The sequence below is a fragment of the Tribolium castaneum genome, chromosome 2 (assembly GCF_031307605.1).
Source record: "Tribolium castaneum strain GA2 chromosome 2, icTriCast1.1, whole genome shotgun sequence".
Classification (NCBI taxonomy): domain Eukaryota; kingdom Metazoa; phylum Arthropoda; class Insecta; order Coleoptera; family Tenebrionidae; genus Tribolium; species Tribolium castaneum.
Genome location: NC_087395.1, coordinates 1,000,712 through 1,024,622, shown reverse-complemented (window position 1 = coordinate 1,024,622; position 23,911 = coordinate 1,000,712). Strand labels below are relative to the sequence as shown.

Here is a 23,911-nt window from a genome sequence, read left to right as displayed (position 1 = left end):
GTTGGTGCAAAAAGTGGATGACAAAATTGAAATATTTTAATTTATTTCTGTGTAAAATGTTTCAGGAAGTCGATTGGTCTGTAAAGCAAACTTTCAAAATTCAAAAGTTTTTAAGTTGTCGATAGTTATATATTTTATTAATTATTACTTGCAAGGATCTTACCTGCAAAATAGTGTTTTTCAACTTATTAATTCAATTAATAGTGATTATTTGATTAATCAAAATTTTGTTTAGTTTTGCTACACTTTAAGCTACTTGAAAAAATCGTTTCCATTTTGTAAAATGTATTATTTGGAAAATATTATTTTCAGGTAAAACTTATGTATTGTTCAAAAATCATAGATTAAAATTAATATTAAAAAACTTTGTTTTCATTTTTTCTCGAAAAAATATTTTAATTTTTTTTTGAGATGTGTATAAAATATTTTATGAAATGTTATTTAAAAAAATTATGTAGAATGGAATTAAATTTTTATTTAATTTAATGTTGCGTTTTGTATAATTTTTAAAACTCAAATGCCTGACAAAAGAAAGTTTGCAAAAATTTTTAAAATAACTGCTACACACCATATATTTAATTTCTTTAAATGTATTTTCTTATTATAAGGTTTTTGTCTCGTAATAATATTACCAAAAAACTGTAAATTATTGATTATTGATTTATTGTAAGCAATTGAAAATTAATTATTTAACGAATTTCTATTCATTTTCAAAATTTTGTTTATCTTTCAATTTGGTTTCTTTTCCAGATTTTTCTTATTTCTGTGTTTAATTGACTTTTAATTTTAATAGATTTATTTAAAATTTTTTTAAATTTTAAAATTTAAAAACTAATAATTATGTATATTTCTTGATTTACTGTTTTAAATAATTCGAATGGAATTTTTATTTTTGAAAGTTATAATTTTGATATGTATACAAATCAATTAAAAAAATATATCTGATTTAACAATAATAAATTTTTACACATTTGGCGTAGGAGTGTAATTAAAAATTCTATTTATGTTTTATTTCCACTTTAATTTATCTGTTTTTTAATATTCTTATGCTAAATAGATTTGACTACAACCAAATCATATTTTGTCAGTAACTTTTAAAAAAAGTTGCTAAAAGTTAGTATTTTTTTTGGACAAATACTAGTCTATTAAAAAAAGAATCTATTAAAAGTACAGTTACGATCAATCAAAAAGAATGACACCCCTACCATCTGGACTGGATAGCAATAGTTCTTAAACCTTTTAGGTCATAAATTCCAACAAACAGGTTAGGTTACACAATATCCAGCTAGTTTATAAACCATTAACATTAATCTTATCACACCAATTTGAGGCTGCAATTTTAGAGGTGTCATTATTTTTTTTCCTGACTGTACCTTCTTGTATTTTTACTATATCTTAAAAACAGAATTTTAATTAAACAGAATTTAGTGTTTATTATTATTAACTACTGTATTTTTTTCTATATGAATTAATTATTATTAAGTTAGCAAAAAATGATTTTTAACTGTAATAATTTTATTTCAATCAAACATAAAACATAAGTTATTGGATTTAAACAAATGTACTAAAGCAAAAATTTTTTTTTTGACTTATTCTTAATCTGAAAATAAAAAATCTGTATTTTTTAATAATGTAGTTTTATTTATTTTAACAAAATTTTGTTTTTTTTACATTCTGACTCTTGAGTGCACTTTAAAATTTATTCTTCTTTACTTATTACAAAATCAATTTTGGTTAAAACGGACTTTAATTATAATATAATTTTAAGTAGATTTTTTTTGGTTTACTGTACATTTTTTGTGGAAAAATATATCTTGCTTTATTTTTAATAAATAGATTTTTTTAACAATGTATCTTAAATGTGACTACATATTAATTATGTTTTTTCATAGTCTTTAATTTTTTTTGGACCAGAAAATGAAGAAAAAAAAAGAAAACTAGTTGTGAAACACAAATTTAAATTTTTCCTTCCTTGGTAACAAAAAATTTAAGCATTTTTATGTAGTTTTAATGCGAATTCGGAATTTTACATAAAAAGCAGTGTGAATAATGAATTTATCACAAAGTGTAATATTACCATGAAGTCTGCCACAGCTTACGTAACAAGCTTGTATACATTTGTATCCTTCCGAATTAAATTCTATTATTTTTCGTTACCTAATTCTGGTTGCAAATTAAAGGAATATTAATCATCCTATTATGCTGTTGTTCAGTTCAACAAAATGTTTTGTGCTCTTTGTATGCATTTAATTAATTCGCGGCACACACGTAAGGTCGCAAATTATTTGAAAAAAAAAATCACAACAATAAAACATTTTAACCCAATTTTCCCGATTCTTGCTAGTTTCCATAAAAAAGTCGTTCTCTATTATTCTTGTGAAAGATTATAATTCACGGCCACAAAAATGTTTGTTTAGTGATTTTCCAAACTATTGAGAGTAGTTCTGCTTGGGTAAATTTATCTGTAAAAATTTGTTAGTCCTGCAAGGTCTCATTAGTCAGTGCTTAATGATCATGCGTACGCCCAAAAATTAATTACAACTACACTTCCATTAATTTTAAAATCATCTTAAATTATTCGACGCTGCGCTGCTGAAAAAAAATCCCAAAGGATTTCATTAAAACACAAACTGGCTTTTATGAATAATTTATCGTATTTATACGATACTTAACACATCAAAGCCACGATAAAAATTTTCGTTCAATATTTAAATTGCAAATGACGGAATCGCAGCTTGCTGTAATTAATAAAGAGTTCGGTATTTACAAAATTGACAAAATTGTTTTTAATAGAAAGTTTGCGACCTACGCCAAAACTATTATATGTTCTTTCCGTTACTTTACAATGAGTCAGGAAACGAGAATTTGCGGGATTTCCATTCGCCATATGCTTGAAAAATCAAGTTTAAGGTAAATCTCGAACAGGTTGTTAACTCACTGCTAGTTTCACAGAAAATTACCCGAAGAGAATTTCCAACACAGATTTGGAAACTATCTACGTACGCACATGTCAAGTTGTGAGATGTATGACGTCAAAAACTTTAATTTATTGTTTGTTGTTAAGTGGCGACACAAATATTTTGTAACTTATGTTGATTTGTTTACTATAATGAGCAATGTGCAATGTTTGGGTTTTATGTACTATTTGTTTTTGTCGCCACTATTAAAATGTACAGGGTGTCTAAAATATTTATTAATATAAAAACTACTATTATTGGCTCCTTTGTGATGTGTTTCTATTTCGATTAGAATTTTTATTACACAATTTGTTAAAATATACTCTTTTCAGAATGGTGTGGGAGTGTTAAATTTAACGTCAACGGCCTACTTGATTTTTTTCCGGAAAAAAAACAATATTTTTATTCTGCAAAAATTTTACAAATTTGATTGTACAAACCTTATATCAATTATGCAATGAAATATAGTGTGTTGCGTTTGAAAAAACCTAGTAATTGCCATTTGTAGTTTATCATTTTCAGAATATCGTAGTAGGCACAAAAAAAAATAACTTCATAGCCATTTATAATTTATAGATAATTTATAGATAATAGATAATTTAACAATTTTTTTCCAGTCGATTCCTTAAGCTTTGGCGCATCTTTTGCAATAAAAGAGAACTCGAAGTCAATATTTCAGCGCCTACTACGATATATTTATGTTTAAACATAAATTGACATAAGTCAAAAATTATGATACATAAGTCTATAAATCGATATCAGAAATATAATAAAAAATTGGGGTTTCCAATTAAAAAAAAACAGAACTTAGTTGGGTATTTTATTTTGGAATAGCCTGTATATTGATTAAAATATTTTTAGAACGTGGCGTGTTGTAAGACCTATCGTTCAACAAAAACTTTCAACTGATAGCTTGCATAAAAATCGTAGTAGGGAATTTATAAAAATTGCGTCGTGCAAAGACCAAAAAAAAAATTATTACTTCAGAACAATTTATAATTTATAGATAATTTATAGATACTAGATAATTTAACAATTTTTTTCCAGTCGGTTCCTTAAGCTTTGGCGCATCTTTTGCAATAAAAGAGAACTCGAAGTCAATACTCCAGCGCCTACTACGATATATTTGTGTTTAAACATAAACTGACATAAGTCAAAAACTATGATAGATAAGTCTATAAATCGATTACAAAAATATAATAAAAAATTGGGGTTTCCAATTAAAAAAAACAGAACTTAGTTGGGTATTTTATTTTGGAACACTCTGTATACAGATTAAAGTATTTTTAGAACGTGGCGTATTGAAAGACCTATCATTTAACAAAAACTTTAAATTGATAGCTTGCATAGAGATCGTAGTAGGCAATTTATAAAAATTGCGGCATGCAAAGACCAAAAAAAAATTATTACTTCAGAACAATTTATAATTTATAGATAATTTATAGATACTAGATAATTTAACAATTTTTTTTCAGTCGGTTCCTTAAGCTTTGGCGCATCTTTTGCAATAAAAGAGAACTCGAAGTCAATACTCCAGCGCCTACTACGATATATTTGTGTTTAAACATAAACTGACATAAGTCAAAAACTATGATAGATAAGTCTATAAATCGATTACAAAAATATAATAAAAAATTGGAGTTTCCAATTAAAAAAAACAAAACTTAGTTGGGTATTTTATTTTGGAACACTCTGTATACAGATTAAAGTATTTTTAGAACGTGGCGTATTGTAAGACCTATCATTTAACAAAAACTTTAAATTGATAGCTTGCATAGAAATCGTAGTAGGCAATTTATAAAAATTGCGTCGTGCAAAGACCCACAAAAAAATTATAACTTCAGAACCATTTATAATTTATAGATAATTTATAGATACAAGATAATTTAACAATTTTATTCCTGTCGATTCTTTAAGCTTTGGCGCATCTTTTGCAATAAAAAAAAACTCGAAGTCAATATTCCAGCGCCTACTACGATATATTTATGTTTAAACATAAATTGACATAAGTCAAAAACTATGATAGATAAGTCTGTAAATCGATATCAAAAATATAATAAAAAATTGGGGTTTCCAATTGAAAAAAAACAGAACTTAGTTGGGTATAATATTTTGGAACATCCTGTATGTGGATTAAAATATTTTTAGATCGTGGCGTATTGTAAGACCTATTGTTTAACAAAAACTTAAATTAATTAATATGTTAATTAATATGTCAATTAATTAATTGCTTGCATAAAAAAAAATTATGGAGCATGCACGCACTCTTGGGTCACCCTGTATACCTACTATATCAGTGTTTAACGCTACACCTAAAGATGCAAATAAATATAGGGTGTTTTATTTAAAAAATCTCAAAAAGAAAAGTAAATTTTAAATCTATTGAAATAACTTTATAATTAAAAACGTATTTAATACAAAAATAATAAAAACCTTTATTGGATATGATTGCTAATAACAGTAATAATGACACAATTTTGAAATGCACTTAAGGTGTAATTGAAAACAAAGTGAAATGTGTTCACTTATTAAAAAATAGTCATATTTAATAAGTATTTTTTTCAAATTACATTTAGATTAGGTGTAAAACAAGAAAATAACATGTTTGCTTTTTATAACAATTTAGGTAAAAAAATCACAATGTTAAAAAAAATTTGTTTAATACGTAAAATAAACCGTAATTGTTTTACGATTTTTAGTTTTTATGTTATATTATTTTGTATGGAGATTTAGATAATTTAAATTAAATTCTGATGCTTTTTTGACTTTTGCTTTAAGTATTTTATTCACTCACTTTTTAGGCGTTAATGACGGCGAAACTATACATAAAGGTGGAACTATTTTAATAGAAACCTATGTAAAATGATCCGAGGAATCGATTGACGTCGAGAAAATTTTCAAATTCTTAAAAGTTTTTAATTTAATTTTTTTATCTGTTTTTGTTTTTGGACAATGTTTTTTTCTAATAAAAATGAGCTATTAAACTAGCTTTCTAACGATAATAAACTTAATAATTTCTGAGTTATTGTTTGATGAATGACAAAAATGTGATGAAATATTTACACACTCACTTTTCAAACTTTGACTACGGCAAAACCATTTGACAAAGTGAATTGTTTTAATGTAAACTTATGTAAAAGGGTCCGAGGAATCGACTGGCGTTGGAAAAATAGCCAAATTACTAATAGTTTTTAAGTTATGATTTTTTTTTAATCTGTAGTTGTGTTTGTAATTTTTCGTAAACTATTAATCGAAGTACAGTAAAAAAAAATGATAATTGAACGAGCTATCCAAACATAACAAACCTATTGATTAAAAAAAATCAAAAAATCAATGCAGTTGTTTTTGCTTTCATCTTTATAACTTGATAGGGTTGTTCTAAGAGCGTAGATGAGTCCATAGAACTTTGCTAAAGCTCTAAAACTTCCAAATTTTTTTCAAAAATTTTAAGTTTAAAAAAATACGTAAAATGAACTGTAGAATTCGCTGGAACAAACTTTTTTCTCTATGGCTTTTAGTTTTCGAGTTATAAAATTTTTGAGTATTCTTCATGAAAACGTTTGGATTCTAGCTATTTTTGCTTTTATAAGCAAAATATTAGTCGAAAGAAATTTTTCAAAAGTTAAAGAATTACAAAGTTTTTGAAAGTCTCATCAATCCAAACATTTCAAAATTGCACTTTTGCACTTTTAGGGGCTTTAGAGGGTTGTAACAAAAAGTGCATAAAGTTTTGCATGAACGAGTTTTCCAAAAAAAATATGTTTTGAATACCACTGTTTTTAAGCAAACAATTTCTGAAAAGTTTTAGTTTAATGTAAAAAATTTATGTACTAAAAATAATCCGTGTTATAAGTTTTATGTTTCAACTTAGATTGCTATCCGAAATGCGATTATACAATTAGCTACAATGTCAAGTTCAAGTGAAAGTTCTGAATTATGTTTTGGTGGCGCCAGTGTGATAGACAACCAAACGTTCAACATAATCTCAACCTTCTACAATCTAAAAATATACACTCGGAATACTCACTTGTTTTACAGGTTGCCTCCTAATAAATTAATAACAAATAAGCTGGAAAATCAATTTTTTTAAAATTTTTTCATAATGCAAACAATTAAAAAAAATGAATTTAATACTTCTCGTTTACTTTTTTGTTTGAAAAGAGATTTTATAAAAAGTGTTGGTGAATTGAAAAATGAAAATCTTTATTTTTATTTCATGTTCTTTAAATGTATTTAATTTGGTACTTGACTGTTAATGTTTTTAAAGAGACAATCTAAAGTTTTTTAAATGCGAACATAAAAAATAGGTGTTTTATTTTAAATTTTAACGTTATTAATTGCCACAAAACTTTTTTTTATCTTCTTGATTTCAGTTTACCTAAAAAACAATATTCTTTAAGTTTGAACTTTTTTCTTTAAAGTGATAAAAATTCTAGTTGTTTAAATGTTTTAGACAGAAAAATTAAACTGCATATTTTAAAACTAGCCAAAATCGACCAATAACCATTTAGCTTAATCAACAATGTTGAAAGCTACATTCGAAAATGCAAAAAATATAGACTGTTCTATTTGCAAAACATGTTTGTGTTGTAGCTAACTTGAAAATAATTTAGGGTGATTTAGAGAAAAAGTATTTACGGTTTTTTTGTAAAACCAAGATTAATTTTCTAACATTTAAATCGCTAGAACACCCTGTAGATTTTTCGTCAATAGAAGTACATTGTAATTTAATAAATAAATTAAAAAAAAACAATATTATCTTTCTACCAAATATCAGCTCAAAATTACAAAAACTTATAAAGAAAAGTAATAACCAAAATGTAGGTTAATAAAATTCTTTTCACGTTGAAAAAAATTAAATAACAAAACAAGTTGAGCATATTTTCAAGTAAATTTTATACAAAATAACTGACTTGAGTTTTATACCAAGTGAAATAAAGTTGTTAAAGTTAAAAACCTACTTAGTACGGAAGTAATAAAAATTTACACTGGATTCACTTACTGATAAAACAACAATAAAGAACCTTAATGCACTCAAGATGTAAAAGAAAACAAAGCGAAATTTGTTTTATTATTAAGAAACTAACCATATTTAGGTATTTAAAATGTATTGTTTTCATATTAGATTTAATTATGATTTACGGATTACGTGTAAAAATAAGAAAATATAATTTTTTGCTAACCTATATTAAATACACATAGTTACAGTAGATAAATAAAATGACCACAACAATTTATAGCAAAAAACGTCGAAAATATTCTGTTGTTGTAAAAAGTAAAATGAACCGTAGAATTGTTCTTGGATTTTTAGTTTTATGAATTTTTTTAGTGAAAAAGTGGAAATGCCTTTGTAATCGGATCTATTGACTGGAGTGGCTCTAGGTTTTAACGAATAGATGGACAGTTTTTTTTTAATTTAACTATAAATGTTATAGTTTCCGAGAAAAACGCCAAAAACGAGTCAAAATATTTACTATTTTGCACTCAGTTTTTAAGCGTTGATTAAGGCCAAACTATTCGAAAAAGTGGAATTATTTTAATACAAGCTTGTGTAGAATGATTCGAGGAATCGATTGGCGTCGAGAAAATCGCCAAATTTTTAAAAGTTTTTAAGTTATGACTTTTTTTTATTTTTTACCAGTCTATGCTTTTATCTGCAATTTTCTCGAAAACTGCTCTTGAATAAGGTATATAATTTAAAGAGCTTCCCAACAATAATAAACTCAATAGAGTTACGTCTAATAGTTCCAAAGTTGTCAGACGAATGAATGAAAAAAACTTATATTCACGCGATCACTTTTCAAACTTCAATTACGGCAAAACAATTTTAAAACATGATACTATTTTGATGTAAATATATGTAAAATAATTTTGGGAAACGACTGGCGTTGAGAAAATTGACAAATTCTTAATAGTTTTAATGTTATGATTTTTATTAATTTTTGCATTTTTTTTTTCGAATGCTAATAGTCGGAAATTTTTTTTGAAGGAAATAGACTATTAAAAGATTTTCCCAACGATAATAAAGTTAATGTTAATTAAAGTTAATACTTTTGGAGTTATTATTCTTCAATAAATGTTCCAGGTACTGAAAATCGATCATAATCTTGACAAAAATTTGATAAAATCAAACGCTAAAAAATCGAAGCAATTGTCATTCTTTGCAGTTTTAATAATTCGTAAGGGTTATTTTAAAGGTATAAAAGACTCCATAAAACCTTGCTAGAGCGTGCTTATTAATTTTTTAACGTACTGTTTGATTTAAGATTTAACTTAGGATTTTAACGAAAAAATTTCAAAATTTTTAATTTTGTAATTAAGTGATACATAAAATAACCACAGAATTCAATGGAACAAATCATTTTGCTTTAGGACTTTTAGTTTCCGGGTTATGAATTTTTTTATTGAAGAGTTAGGAATTTCCTTTGAAACGCCTGGAAAATTTTAATTTTTTTGTTTTTTTAATTACAGCAAAACTTTTTTAAAAAATGTGACTATTTCAAGCAAACTGCAAAATTCATAATAGTTTTCATTTTTATTGTTTTACTTCAAATTTTTTCGAAAACTATTATTCAAAGGAAAATGATTTTTTTTTAAAGACAGATAACAGAAATCTAAAATCTCAACAAACCTAACATTTTAAGTTCGAATTTTTGCACTTCTAAAGGTTTTAGAGGGTTTAGCATAAACATTTGCTAGAATAAGCTTTTAGAAAAAATATATTTTTTGAAGATCATTATTTTTGAGCAAACAATTTCAATGATTTAAATGTTGTAAAAACTATTATATCACGTAAAATAAATTGTAAAACTTTTTTTTGATCTAGGAGTCTAGGACTTTGCCAAAAAATGCAAAAAGTGAGTGAAAAGCTAATTCAAATATTTGACAGAGAAACTACAATATTTAGAGGAAGCAGCACAATGAATTTTAATTCCATAGTCAACTTGATGAACAACCATTTTTGAACACATTGAATAAAGTTTCTCGAAAGAAAGTAAAAGAAACATTGATATGTTTGTAATAAGTGTCATCAGTGATTTACAGATTTTTTAATTTTTGCAACACATTTTTACCAGTAAGACATAACTATTGATTTAAGATAATTTTAATAATCACATGTTCATTCGTATTTAATTTTTTATCTAAACTAATATAAAATGTTACAGTGTTATATTGATTATTTTAACCAAGTAATCTTACGGTAGATACAGGAGATCCATGGTCCATTAATTTTTGAGCTATGTTTGATCCTTTACTTTACTAGTTATTGAGTGGTTCCTTCGTCTAAGATTTTCTGAAAGGTTTATCAGGAAGCAGTTTTTAAGCTTGTATAAAAATACGGAAACGTTTTAGTTTAATGTAAGAAAATTTGGTACTAAAAATAATTCGTAAATAATTCATGTACTATTAGTTTCAATGTCAAGTTCAAGAGAAAGTTCTGAATTATGTTTTGGTAACACCAGTGTTTTACAGGTTGCCTCCTAATAATTTAATAACAAAGAATTTGGAAAATCATATTTTTTTAAATTATTTTAACAGTGCAAATAATTTTTTTTTTAAAATAAATTAGAAAAATTATTTAAGAAGAAATGTAATGAAAAATGTTGGTGAATCGAAAAATAAAAATCTTTATTTTTATTTCATGTTTCTTTAACTGTATTAAATTTGACAGGAATGGATTACGTATGTAGCTATACTTTGTAACTTTGTATAAAAGAATTTACATTTCAGTAAAGAAACACCGGTTCAAAAGATTACGTGATCTGATCCGTCAAACTGGCCCCACTGAAAGAACTTCAAAGAGTTGCAATGCAGATTAGTTTAAGAATGTGCTTACATACGTTTGCAAGAAATTTTCTATCTTTTGCAAATAAAGAAAGACTAAACAAAATTAAATGTATTAAATTGTACAAAAGTACCTAGCCTTCGCTACAAATTATTTCATTAAAAGCTTGTTTCTTGTTGACTCAAAAAATTGTTTTTACTTAAATTTAAGAATGGTTCAGTATATGCAAAATGTGTCTTTTGTTTTGTTCAATTTGGTTTAGTATTGAATTTTCTTAACTTTGTCGAGTTAAAGGCAAAAAAAATCACGACTGAAAGCATAACAGGAATATCTGTATTGAAAGTTTTCGGCTTATTTTTTTAAACTTTTAACTAGAATCAGTCCCATTAAAGACGTTAAAATTTATAATTAAACATTGCAAAATAAAAGGTTTTAATGTTTTAATAGCTTTCTTTACAAGTTTTAAGATTATTTTGCAGATTGATTGATTAAAAATAAATTAAGAATAAATAGAAATTAATTTAATTTGCATTTTTGATTTTTGCTGTTTTCAGTAAAATATTAATTTTGTTGTTTGCATTTTTCGCTTTTATTATGTTTCTACCTTTAAGTTCATCAAAAACAAGCTATAACATAGATTAACCTTCTACAAATAGAGAAAATATACAGAGTGACTGTATTATTTCAGTTTTGGTAGGTGTCTGGAATTTAACAGATAAAGAATAAATAAAGAATAAAGAAATTTGTTACATGGTTTTTTAAAGTGTTTTTTTGCAATGTTTTTATTAGTTTGTTAAGGCTAAAATAAAAAATTAACTTTAGGACCTTTAACCCATTAAAGATGAGTTATTTGTTCTTTTGCAAATTTAGTAATTTTTTCCTAATTTCTTTATAAGTTATTCAGGTTTTATTGTAATTTCCTTTAATTTATTCAAAATTTTCATCACAATAAAATCTCTTTTAACGGACATCTCCGAATAACGGATACCTCTTTACAACGGACATTTATGTTGGAACGTAATAGAACCTATATTAAAATTTCCTTCTCTCATTAGCGGACACCCTTTCACAACGGATAATTAAAGGTTCCCTTTCGGTGTCCGTTGTTGAGAGGTTTTGCTGTAATTTTAAAAAATATTTTTTGTGATCAAAATACATATTCGTTTTTTCTTTTCTCATAAGTTCTTGTTCTCTAACTGTTGATAATGAGTTGATTTTCTTTTTTTATTTTTCTCTGTTTTGCCTTTATTAATTTTCTTGTTTTTGTTTTCTTATTTATGATGATTAATTTTTGTTTTCACACAATTCTTGAGAATTTTTTTTTTATCTAAATAGTTAGGTATTTATTTAAGACTTTTTACAATTTTGTCACAATTTTAAATTGTTTTAGTTTTGCTCTAATTTTTTTTGTTTACGGCATTATTTCTTTTTTTTTTAAGATTTACTCCAATTTTTTAAAATATTTTTTTTCTTTTCTAACTGTTGACAATGAGTTGATCTACTTTTTTTCATCAGACATCTTCTTGTTTTGCTTTTACAAATTTAGTTTCTTGTTCTAATTTTTTTGAGTTTATTTTTATTTATTTTTGATTCCACCCAACTCTTGCGAATGATCTTCCTTGAACCAATAGTTAGGTATTTACTTAAGATTTTTTATAATTTTACCACAATTTTACATTGTTCTAGATTTTCTCTGTTTTCGTTTTGTTTGCGCTATTATTTCTTTGTTTGCCCAATTTATGAGAATGATTATTTTAATTTTTCTTTACAATATGATATTTTTTTATTAATTTTTATTAGGCTCTTCTTTAAGCCAGAAACGTATTATTGTCGAAAATAAACCAAAAAGTTAAAAAAAGAATTCATAACATAAACAGACAAAAATAAAAAATAGAAAAAAGAAATTTTGTGCAAAAATATATTTTAAACTGAGTCAATATGGCTTGTTTTGTTCAATTTGGCTTCTTTATGTATTTATATAATTATTAAGTCACAAATGAAGAGATAATTATTTAATTTCAAGAATATTTAGATTAACATTTTTCTGCTTTTTTTATTCGATTTAACTAACGTTTTAATTAGAAGTGTTTTTATTAAAGAAACTTAAATTAATAAGAATGTTGAGTTTATTTAGTTACGCATTCGGATTTGCGGAAAGCAATACTCCTAGTTATATAAATTTGTTCAATTAACGACATAAAACAATAATTTGATAGAATAAAGTAGTCATTTAGTGATTTTTTTATTCTATTGGTGAAAAAATTTAACAAAAATATTCTCCTTATAAGAGAAAACATATTATACACGTAAAGAAAAGTCGACAATATCTGCTCGTGCTCCGCACTCCTTTCAGCAACCCACTCACTCACTCATAGCTAACGAACAACTTTTCTTTACTTGTATAAAAAACTACTAATACTTTTCCTCGGTTTATTTTTTTGAAAAGTAATTTAATTTTTGCGAAAATATGCTTTGAAATGACTTAGTATTTTGGCTTATTTGTTTTTTTTTAGTTTGTTAAGTATATTTTATTGAATAAATGCCAGATTTTTTAAATTTTTTATTTAAGTCAATTATTTTTATTTTTAAATGATAGTGTTGAAAAGATCTTTTATGAAATAAATAAAAAAATAAAAAAATGCAAAAATATGCTTAATTCGAGCTCAAACTGTGTGGTTTGAAATTGGCCTAACTTTAATGAAAACTAATTACACACGAAAATGGGAAATAACATTTATAATAAAAATTATTTTATGTGAATAAATGAAAAATATTTCAAGATACTTTTGACATTGAGTGATTTTATGGTGAGTAGTGTTAGTTTTTCTAAAAAAAAAAAAATTGCTAAATAGGACATAGGTAGAGGATAAACAAAGTAATAATTTCAGAAATACAGTAATTTTGCATCCAATATAATAATTGGAACCCCTTTGTTGTAAGTATAATAATAATATTAATAAATTAAAAATAAAAACACCTTATAAGTATTCAGGAAAACATTAATTTTTTTGTGAGATAAGCATGTGCACGTTGCAATCCTTGAGATAATCCCTTCACAGTCACAAATCCTGGAGATTTGAACATTCGTATGTTTTTACTGGCAACTCATCTGGAACTTGTTTGTTTTGGTTAAGTTTTTGTATTATTACACAGACTGATCGGAAAAAGTTAGGGATATTAGATATTATTGATTTTTAAAAAAAATTTCAAAAGGCATAATAATTAAATATTTTGTTTACATTTTTGCACCCAGAAACGTAGAATCTTAAACTTTTTTCAGTCAGTTTATTTTATAAATGTTTACAACTGTTTTACAATTTTTATTGCAACGGAATTTTATGTTTTATCTATAATTTAACGAAAACCTCCGCTTGAACTTCAAGTTTGTTTTATTTTTAGTAAAATAGCCCAGTGTTTGTTTTTCTTACTGTTCCAACAGTTTAGAAATAAAGTAAAACACACAGCATTGTCCTTAACTATTGACTGTCTTTAAAACATAAATAACCATTAAAACATTCGCTTGACTGCTTGGTTGCCTATCCAGTTTTATTAGAACAATCTCCGCTTCCGAAGTTGTATTTTGTTGCGAATCGGAATGGAGCATGCGAGCGTATTCGGTACACGAACAGCCGGCACCGTTAATAAACCTCAGGTCGCAATGTTGTAATAAATACTCGTTGGAAAAATATTGTTTGTTATTGTACAACTCGAGCAAAGGTGGTAGCGATAGTGAATTAAATCAAAACAAATTATGAATCCAATGGATTTGTTATAGCTTTTCGTTCGTAATTTTAAATTTTAAGTTTGTTTTTTTTTTTGTATCGTATTTTAATCAGTCAATTAAAACATTTTTTATATGGTTTTCTAAAGTGTTTTTGCAAGTTTTTTTTATTAATTTGTTATAGCTAAAATTATTAACTTTAGGACCTTTAACTTTTGTAAAACTAGTAATTTTTTCTGTATTCTTTATGACTTATTTTGATTTGATTGTAATTTTCCTCGTTTTTTTAAATATATATCAATTTTAAAAAATATTTTTTGTGTTTATGGCCTGTAACATGAATTTTAAATTGATTTTATTCAAAAACGGTGAGTTGTATCGAAAAAATGCAAGAGGCATTTTTTGTGTAGACATTTATGAAATTTAAGGTTTTGTTGTTAAAAATGCAAAAAACTAAAGCCAAGAATAATTTATGTCTTATGCCCCCACTATTTAAGACGCCCCTGATTAAAAATTTTTACATTTGATTCTCGAATTCGATTAGGCATACAAAGATTATCGACTGTGGCAAATTTTGTAACTTTATCTGTAATGGTCTCTGAATTATTGGAAAAAAAAACACTAAAAAACACTGCCTTACGAAGGATTTTTCGATACATGGTTATAGGAAACTTTTGTCTTAGAATTAAATGTTCTAACACCTGTTTAAATTTGTAACAATAAAGACGGAACATCCTGTATATTCACTTCTACTTTTTCATAAGTTCTTCTCTAGCTGTTGGCAGCTGCTGTTTTTCACCAGACTTTTGCCATTATTTAGTTTCCTGTTCATTCTTTTTTGTTTATTATTATTTGTTCTTGTAATAGTTATGTATTTATTTCAGACTTTTTATAATTTCACCACAATATTAAATTGTTTCTTTTTGTTTACGGCATTATTTCTTTAATTGTTAAATTGTTAAAGAAATGCTTTATTCTTCCATTTTTCAATATTTATTACTTTTTTATTCCTCATAATGTTCTCTGATTATTGTATGATCTTTTACACTAAATATTTTTACTTAATTGCCTCATGATTTAGTTAATTTTAGATTTTGGTGATTTAAAAGTAGTCTGTTTTAATTAATTTCAGGTAAGATAATTCACCAAAACTTGTGGTTTACAAAAAATAACTTAATAAGTGAGTTTTTCGATTGATTTTTTTTTCTTCAAACTTTTTGACTACAATTCGTGTAATTAAATAATTATTAATTAAGGTTCAAAAATAGTTCAATAATATTTTAGAGTAGTTTATTCAGCGCTTAATTTATTTTGTACAGGAGTGGATTTAGTTGAAATATAAAAAAACAATTCCAACATAAAAATAAAAAATATTTCATGAGTTTTGATCAGAACTGTTATTTTTCCGGAAACACTTAGTATCTACGGAATGTTTTAAATACGTGGGACTTAAAAATTATTATTTTTGCTCTATAATTTCACTTAAATTAGCAAAATATAAATTTATAAAAACAATTCGCAGAAAAAAAATTTAATTTACGCAAGTACTATTTTAAAGTTTTACGTACGAATTATAGATTAAAATAAGGAAGATCTTAAAATTAGCAAAATAAATAAAATAAAAGAAAATTAGCAAAACATCTAAAAGAAATTAAAATGTTTTTGATATTCCAAGAGAATAAAATAAGAAGATTATTAAAACAATTTTTAAACAGTCATAAGATTCAAATTGTTAAAAACTATTAAAACTGTTGCTATTTTGTTGACAGCGGTTGATTCTTGGGAACATTCTATATACATACAGTTAAGTAAATATTAATATTGTCTCACAGTTTGGCCGAAATTGCTCAAATAACAAAAAAATACAAATAAATATTAGGCGATATTTGCATATTTCGGACATTTTTCACACCAATAGCTAAATTGAATCTTAAAAAAAACAAATAATGAATAATTTTCTGCTTAAAAATACTCCTTCCTAGACCAAACAAAATTGAGAAAAAAAATTCTTAAGCTGAAATATTACTTAATTTTTAAACAGTTTATTTGTACAATTGTTTTTTAAATTTTGCCTACCTACTTAAATCTTTTTCTAATCGAAAATAAAAATACAAAATATACTTATATTTTTTGTCATTGAATTTTGAAAAAGAACATATTAATAGGAAAGGATGGCCTTATATCACATAAAAAACACAAAATACGTCTGCTTTGTGGAGCCTACAAATAAAATGTTCATCTCAAAAAGAATTACTTTTTAATATTGTACATGACCTTTATTACTTGATTAATTAATTAACAAATAAAAGCACTTTTACGGTTGCCCTTCTAATTACTCGCTCACCGTGAACCAACAATTAAACCATATTAAAGTAAGTCTTGAGATGGTGAAAATAAATTCTCTTTTAAGCAGATTCTTTCTGAGAAATTTGAAAACTATTTTTCAAATAGTTGAAATAGAAATAGTCTTATAAAAGTATTTTTTATTGCATAACTAAACCAGAGTTTTTTCGCAATGTTTCGACATTTTTTATAATTAAAATTAATTAATTAAAAAGGTCAATAAAATTAAAACTAATAATTAAGCGAAATTTTATGATTTCCGGTGTCATTCTAAGACAACGATGCTTAAAGAAGGTAACAAACAAATATTTTTTGATATACTTGCGAGCACAAAAATGACATTATTAGAATTTTTATTTTTTTTACATAATTAATTAATTTTAAGGGCTAGTGACATCGATTGTTCTGAAATGATATAAAAAGTAATAATTTTTTGCACCCAATTAGAATTAATAAAATTTTTAATAATGAAAAATTTTAAATTTTGTTTTGTTAAAAATGTAATTCCTAAATTGATTTGTTGTATTTTTATTTAGAAAAGAAAATTTTTGCAATTTTATTTAATTTTGAAGTTTTTGAAATTCAGATTCAGAGATTTTTGTTTCTTGGGCTTCCAACCTTTCAATCTCATAGTTTCTTAACGTTACACTTACACAGTTTTTACGTTTTTTACTATTTTAGCTTTTTGGTTGCTTAGTTTTCCCATATTTTATATTTATTTGTTAAATTTTTCAGTTTTTTATGGTTTTATTATCTTAAAATTTTAGTTTTTCAATTTTTTACTGTTTTTGCTTTGGAGTTCTGTAGTTTTGTAATTTCTCACTCTTTTAGTTACTTCTACAGCATATCAATATCACTGTATTTATTTATTTTTTTTGTTTTAGTATTTATATTTTATTTTTAATATATGTTTATTCATAATTTTTTGAAATATTTTTGTCTACCGTTTTGAGTTACATTAATACATGATATCACGAATAATTCCCTAATTTTGTTTACTTTTAGATTAAATAATAAACTAAAAAATTGAAATTATCATGGCGAAGGTTTTTTTCAGAAGGGATATTTGATTTGACATCGTTTTTTAATAGTATTGCTACATTCTATAAAAAATATTTTGCAAAAATTGCATTTATGTTTATTTTTCAATCATATAGTTCTCTCTCAACAACAAGTCGTAATAGGATTTTAGCTTTTTTTCTGAAATGCAAAAAACATTTCTATCTTCTTGAATTAAATTAGATAAAAAATATAAAATAATAATCTTCAAATCAAATAAAATATGAAAACACTTGGTCCCAAATCTTTTGCTCATTTTAAGCCACATCTCAAAACAATTTAAAAACTATAAAAAAGCTACCAAACAATTATTTGTTGTATTAGATGCTCTACAATCTTGATGAGCACTTATTTATTAATTAATTAATTATGTTTATTATATTTATATTTATTATTTGTACCTAAACTGTAGAAGATTTGGTGTTGCGGACTTTTTTTGTAGGAAATTCAATTCTCTACAACCTTGTCGTCTACACTTTTTTGTATCTTTAACCGTATACCCAGCGTTTTGATAAATATGCGACGGTGCGAAAAAATTATCGCTTAGAATTATCAATTTGCGTTCTACTTTACTGCAGATGAATGTACAAAAAAAAGTGTAAAAAACAAAATTGTAGAGAATTTAATTTTCTATAAAAAAGTTTGCAACATCATGTTTCTATACCCAACAGTTTAGCTATAAATTAACTTTACAATACTTGACCAGTGGAAAATAAAGCAAATCGTCCCTTGAACGTTTTTGATCGACTTTTAGGCCTAAATGGTTGGGGACACATATATGGTTTCGCGACTTTTTTTATATGAAATTTAATTCTCTATAACTTTTTTTAACATCTGTAATCTCATTCGTAGCGTTTTGAAAAATATGAAGCAGAGTACGAAATGGTAAAAGCTTGAAATTGGTTTAAAAAAAGTTTACGATAACATTTTTGCATTGTGTTTATGTCTTACTATTGAGACTTTAATGATTTATCTGTCTGCATTTCTTTGTTTGCTTTGTGTTAACCGTTACACAAATGCAACCATTTTATCTGAACATTTAGACAGTGATGGATCAACTGCGCTCTCTGGCGACATTAATGGAACTATTAAAGACGGGAAAGTTTTATTTGTATGTCGTTTCGTATCCTAACCTTTAGATATCCGTAGTTTTTATCCTTCTTTACAATTGAAATTTATTAATTAAAAATGTCAGTAAAATTGTTATTACTATTATTATTACTATTATTATTATTATTATTATTATTATTATTACTATTATTATTACTATTATTATTATTATTATTATTATTATTATTATTATTATTATTATTATTATTATTATTATTATTATTAATATTAATCATTATTATTATTACTATTATTAAATAATGACTTGAGCAAACATTTATTGGTATAAATTTTTGAAGCTTCAAAATTACACGATTATTTAAACTTTTAATTTTGTTAATTAATTTTTGGGGCTAGTGGAGGATAATGTAATAAAATAGTTTTTTGTTTTTTTGAGAAACAAGATTTGATTATTTTGGGCCATAATTCTATAATATTTTTACAATAATCAAAATTTAAAATAAAATATTTTTGTTCGAAACATTCCAAAACTATTAAAAATCCACCAATCGATTATTGGTATTTGCTAAATACTACAACCTTGATGAGCTCTTTGGAGGCAATCTTAAACTAATTCAGAATTTCTCAAGACCAACCTTTCATTTCCATTACAAAGGATCTTAAAGTTCAAATTTATTTAAACTGTCACTATAGTAATTTACCAGAAAATTACAATTTTTCCTAATTTGGATCAAAATATCAATGACGAATTTTAATTTTAATTGGAAACCAAAATAAAGTAAAAATTTTCGTCGCAGTACATTTTTTGCAAAATTATGCTTGAAGTTTTCCGATTAACTTTTGTGCTTTTCGTGAAAAAAAACCGTTTTTTTAAATTTGCAGTAAATTGACAAAATATTCGCTTTGCTGTTTGTTTTATTTATTATTTTATTAGTGAAACAAATTTCTAAATGTTATTATTATTAAACACATCAATGTTTTCTAGCCAATGTATGGCTGTTTTTAATTAGAGTTAATGGAATAACTCGGTAAAAATTACTTCACGTGCATCACGAATAAAAAAAAAATAAAAAAAAAATGTAATAAATTAATTATTCACAAATGCGAGTATAAAAATACTTGTTTTAATAGTTGATGTGATATAAATATCTTATGTAAGAAGTTCAATTAATCAGATTTAACTTTCCGATCAAAGAATTAATTTTGCTAAAAAAATACCAAAAAGCGATTAATTTGTTCCAAAATTTAAACGAATTTGTTTTTTGTGTTTTGTGACATTTTGAATAAAAATTGTGTTTACAAACAATGTAAACAAATAACAATGTACGCATAATTTACTTTGAATACCTTGGTATTGGAAATTTGTAATTTCTGTAATAATATCATTGACCTGGAAATGTAATTACAAGTAGAAATATATTGCAAATTAGCTGAGTTATTTCAAACGAAGTAGTAGCTATTATAATGTAAACGATTTGTATTTTTTTTCATATTATTTTATTAAAATCAAACAATATAATGCAACAAATTTCGGTGACATTTAGTCAATTATTATTAAGTAGAGTGTTGGTGCAAGGACGTTCATTGATCCACTTCAAGTGTTTTGAAATTTTTGGGGACACCGTTCCAGATTTAACAAAAAAAAATCATAAAATAACTTACGCGTCTATGGTCTTATTATCCACCCTATCCGATATCGTATAAACCATTTTGGTCATTTGATCGATTGGTTTTCACACACTATCACTCACGCAACGAACCACTTAAACCGTTAAGTTTTGTAATCAATCTAACTCTTGCGAGATGTACTACAGATACAACCTGTGTTGGTTGTCCTTGCTATCAGCAGGTAAGCAAGCAATAGGATAATCTAATCTTAAAATGTATTGCGAATTAAGGTAACATTCTTCAGCGGAATAAACTGAGTAAACAATTCGCGGTTAATTTTATTTTCAGATAATACCCCACCTTCAAAAATTACAAAGTCACGTACTTATGTATTGTTCCAAATGTTTTTAATAATCAGCTTTAATTTTTATTGGCTTTTTAAAACAATGCATACTTAAAAGACATTAGGAAAAAAAAACTAAAAAAGACATATCTTTTTATTTTACGCAATTGTTGATACTTTTTTTATGCAATAATGTAATAAATTTGATGTAATAAAATCCTGCTCTAATTGAACAATAGAACAAATCATTCATTAATCACACTGCATATAATAAATAAAAAAATTTAATTATTAAGTTTGTTGTTTTTTGATACAAATTCCGTTAAAAATGTTTTTGGAACCACTACTGACTAATATAATAACATACAGAATGATTCAGGGAAGGTGACAATTCTGATAAATAAAATGAATAAATTATTTAGACTAAGTTATTGTTTATAACAAAACTTTATCTCAGTTTTTTTATTTAGATATATTTTTCTGAGTAACTCAGGGAGGTTGAGAGTTCTTGAAATCAAAGTGAACAATAAACGAAAAAAATATTTAAGCTAAATTAGCATTTAATGGAAAAAATGTTTATTATGTTGTTTTCTGTATTTAAATATTAAAGACGACAATCCTTACTAACATAAATAGTTTTGGAATTAAATATTTAACCTTTTTTGTCGGAAAATGTTGATTTAATTTAGACAATTTTTCGCTTGGTTTTCGTTAAGTATGTCTATTATTGTAAATTTTTTGTCAAAAAAAGCTAATGATTTTTAAAATTTTTGGAAAATTATGTATTGTAATGTAAATGATTTTGTTAATTTCAATTTTCTGTTATAATTTGGAGAATTTCTTACTAAGAAATGTTTTTCTTTTTAGACATTTAAGACCTAATTTGACTACGGTTTGTTTGGATGTAGTAAAACTATTCAAACAATGAAGTTTTTGTCCGAAAACATTTAAAATTTATTAAAGTAAGTTATTGTAAATTAAATTTTTCAGTTTTTTGGGAAAAATGATCGATTCTTCTGCTGATTATTTTTTAAACTTTACTGAAAAAAAATTCTAAATTTACTTAAAAAATTTTTTTCAAAACATATTTCCACTACAATTTAGCGGTTTTTGAATTTGGATTGCAATTTATTTTAGTAAATTTATTGTTGCTTGAAAAACGCCCTAAATTTGCCAAGGAAATATTTTTTTTGTACTTCTTGGTATACTATTTTTAATGTAGTAAACTATCAAAAAATCATTAGCGCTCTAATGATAGTGTTTTAATAGAAAAAAAGAAATAGTTCATTAATTTATTATTTTTTTACTTTTTAATCAAATAACGTACTGTCGAACAAAATGAAAATGACGCTTCAATAAACCAGCATCTCTTGTAAATACCGACTTTTCTAGCTACAAGCAAACAAAAGCGTAAATTTATCGGATTTTAAACTAGACATAGTTACAATCTAACATAAACTGATTTAAATCTTACTTGTTTTGATGTCAAATCTAAAAAAATGTTTAAGTTGTTGCTACATAAGCGTAAATAAATCGGAACTATTAACAATTTGTTCTGATTTGCATTCTAAAAGTTTAAGAAAATTAAAATAAGTTTGTTATCTATTATTTACAGTATTACTGATTTACGTTTTAAATTTACTAAATTATTACTTTGATAATTTTCAAAGAATAAATTTTGTAGAAGAACTAAAAAATTTCATATAATTTTTCGTATATTTTTCTGGTTAAATTAAATAAATAATTGTAGCTAATTTTAAATGACAATTACAAAACCTATAGAATATTGAAGCCTAGCTTACAGAACGTGTTAATCGCAACTAAATTTTTATTCTCGATTAACTTGACTATCGTCAATGCAAGATAAATAGATAAATGGCAACTTAATTCAAATTAGTTTAATTCTGAATTAAATTTCTTGTAAACCGTTTCTTATTGAAATCTATGTTGAAACTGCGTCAAGTTTGCAATTCGATAATCAGCAGGAGGTAGTTTATTGAGGCGTCATTTTCACTTTGTTTGACTGTACTTCAGACTTGATTTAACAATTTTGTAAAATCTTTCGAATTTAGTGAATTTTTCACTAAAAAACTTTTTAAATGCACAGAAAATTAAAAATCTAGGATATTAATTTATTTGGTATGAAATGTATTATTTTCTAATATTTCATATTTTGTGAACTTCTTTTATACAGGGTCGCTAAAAAGTATGGATACAATTAAATATTTTAAAAACTATTTATTAAAACTTATTGAAATTTGGTATATGCTTAAGAGTATATAAATTTTATCGATTCAAATGTTTATTAAATTTCTATCTACATTTGTTCTTCGGATACAAGGCTAACTTGATTTTTTTAAGAGTAACAATGGTCAAATTTTATATTATTGAAAAAAGCATTGTTTTTGAGTTCTCTGGTATAATACGTGCATACCTTAATTGAATCGAAACTTAAAAAAAATTCGAAAATTTTGAAAAATATAAAATTTTGTTAGCCTTCGAAATGTTGTCTTTATCTACCGTTAGCTCTTTGTTATTTAAACATTGACCAAAAATAAGTAAAAGTTGAAAATATTTGTTAAAATAACACTTTCAACTGAAAAAGAACACGTTTTAATTAAAAAAAATTAAACACAAAATACTTGATTTTTATGCTACAAAAAATGTTCAAAATGATTTCCACTAACTTTTTGGCTTTCTGTTTTTATGATAAACCAACATGAGAATTTCTTTGCTTTACTTAAATGTACCATTATTAATCTAATTATTGTTTAATTTCTTACTAATACACAAGTTTTTCAAAGCTAACTTAGTTTTATTATTATGTATATTATGTTATATAACAGAATTCAGAAAAAAAATTTCTTTTAAAAATGATCAAATTTTACCTTTCGTGCTATTTAAAAAAATCAAGTTAGCCTTGTATTTTCAAAATAAATGACGATAAAAATTTGAAAAAGCTCTCAGATGATAGATTAAACACTTTTAACTGTTCCCAAATTTCATGGTTAAACCATTCTGAA

At 24.9% G+C, this 23,911-nt stretch overlaps 1 protein-coding gene across 1 annotated transcript in view; it reads right to left on the bottom strand.

Moving 5' to 3' along the window:
* LOC659055 (uncharacterized protein) overlaps positions 1 to 20,794 on the bottom strand; it is a 58,654-nt gene extending 37,860 nt beyond the window's left edge. Inside the window, exon 1 of the mRNA XM_064354690.1 lies at positions 20,600 to 20,794. Within this exon, the coding sequence (XP_064210760.1) occupies positions 20,600 to 20,655 (56 nt within the window). The 5' untranslated portion in view covers positions 20,656 to 20,794. The remainder of the gene's footprint in view (positions 1 to 20,599) is intronic.
* Between the last annotated feature and the right edge of the window lie 3,117 nt (positions 20,795 to 23,911).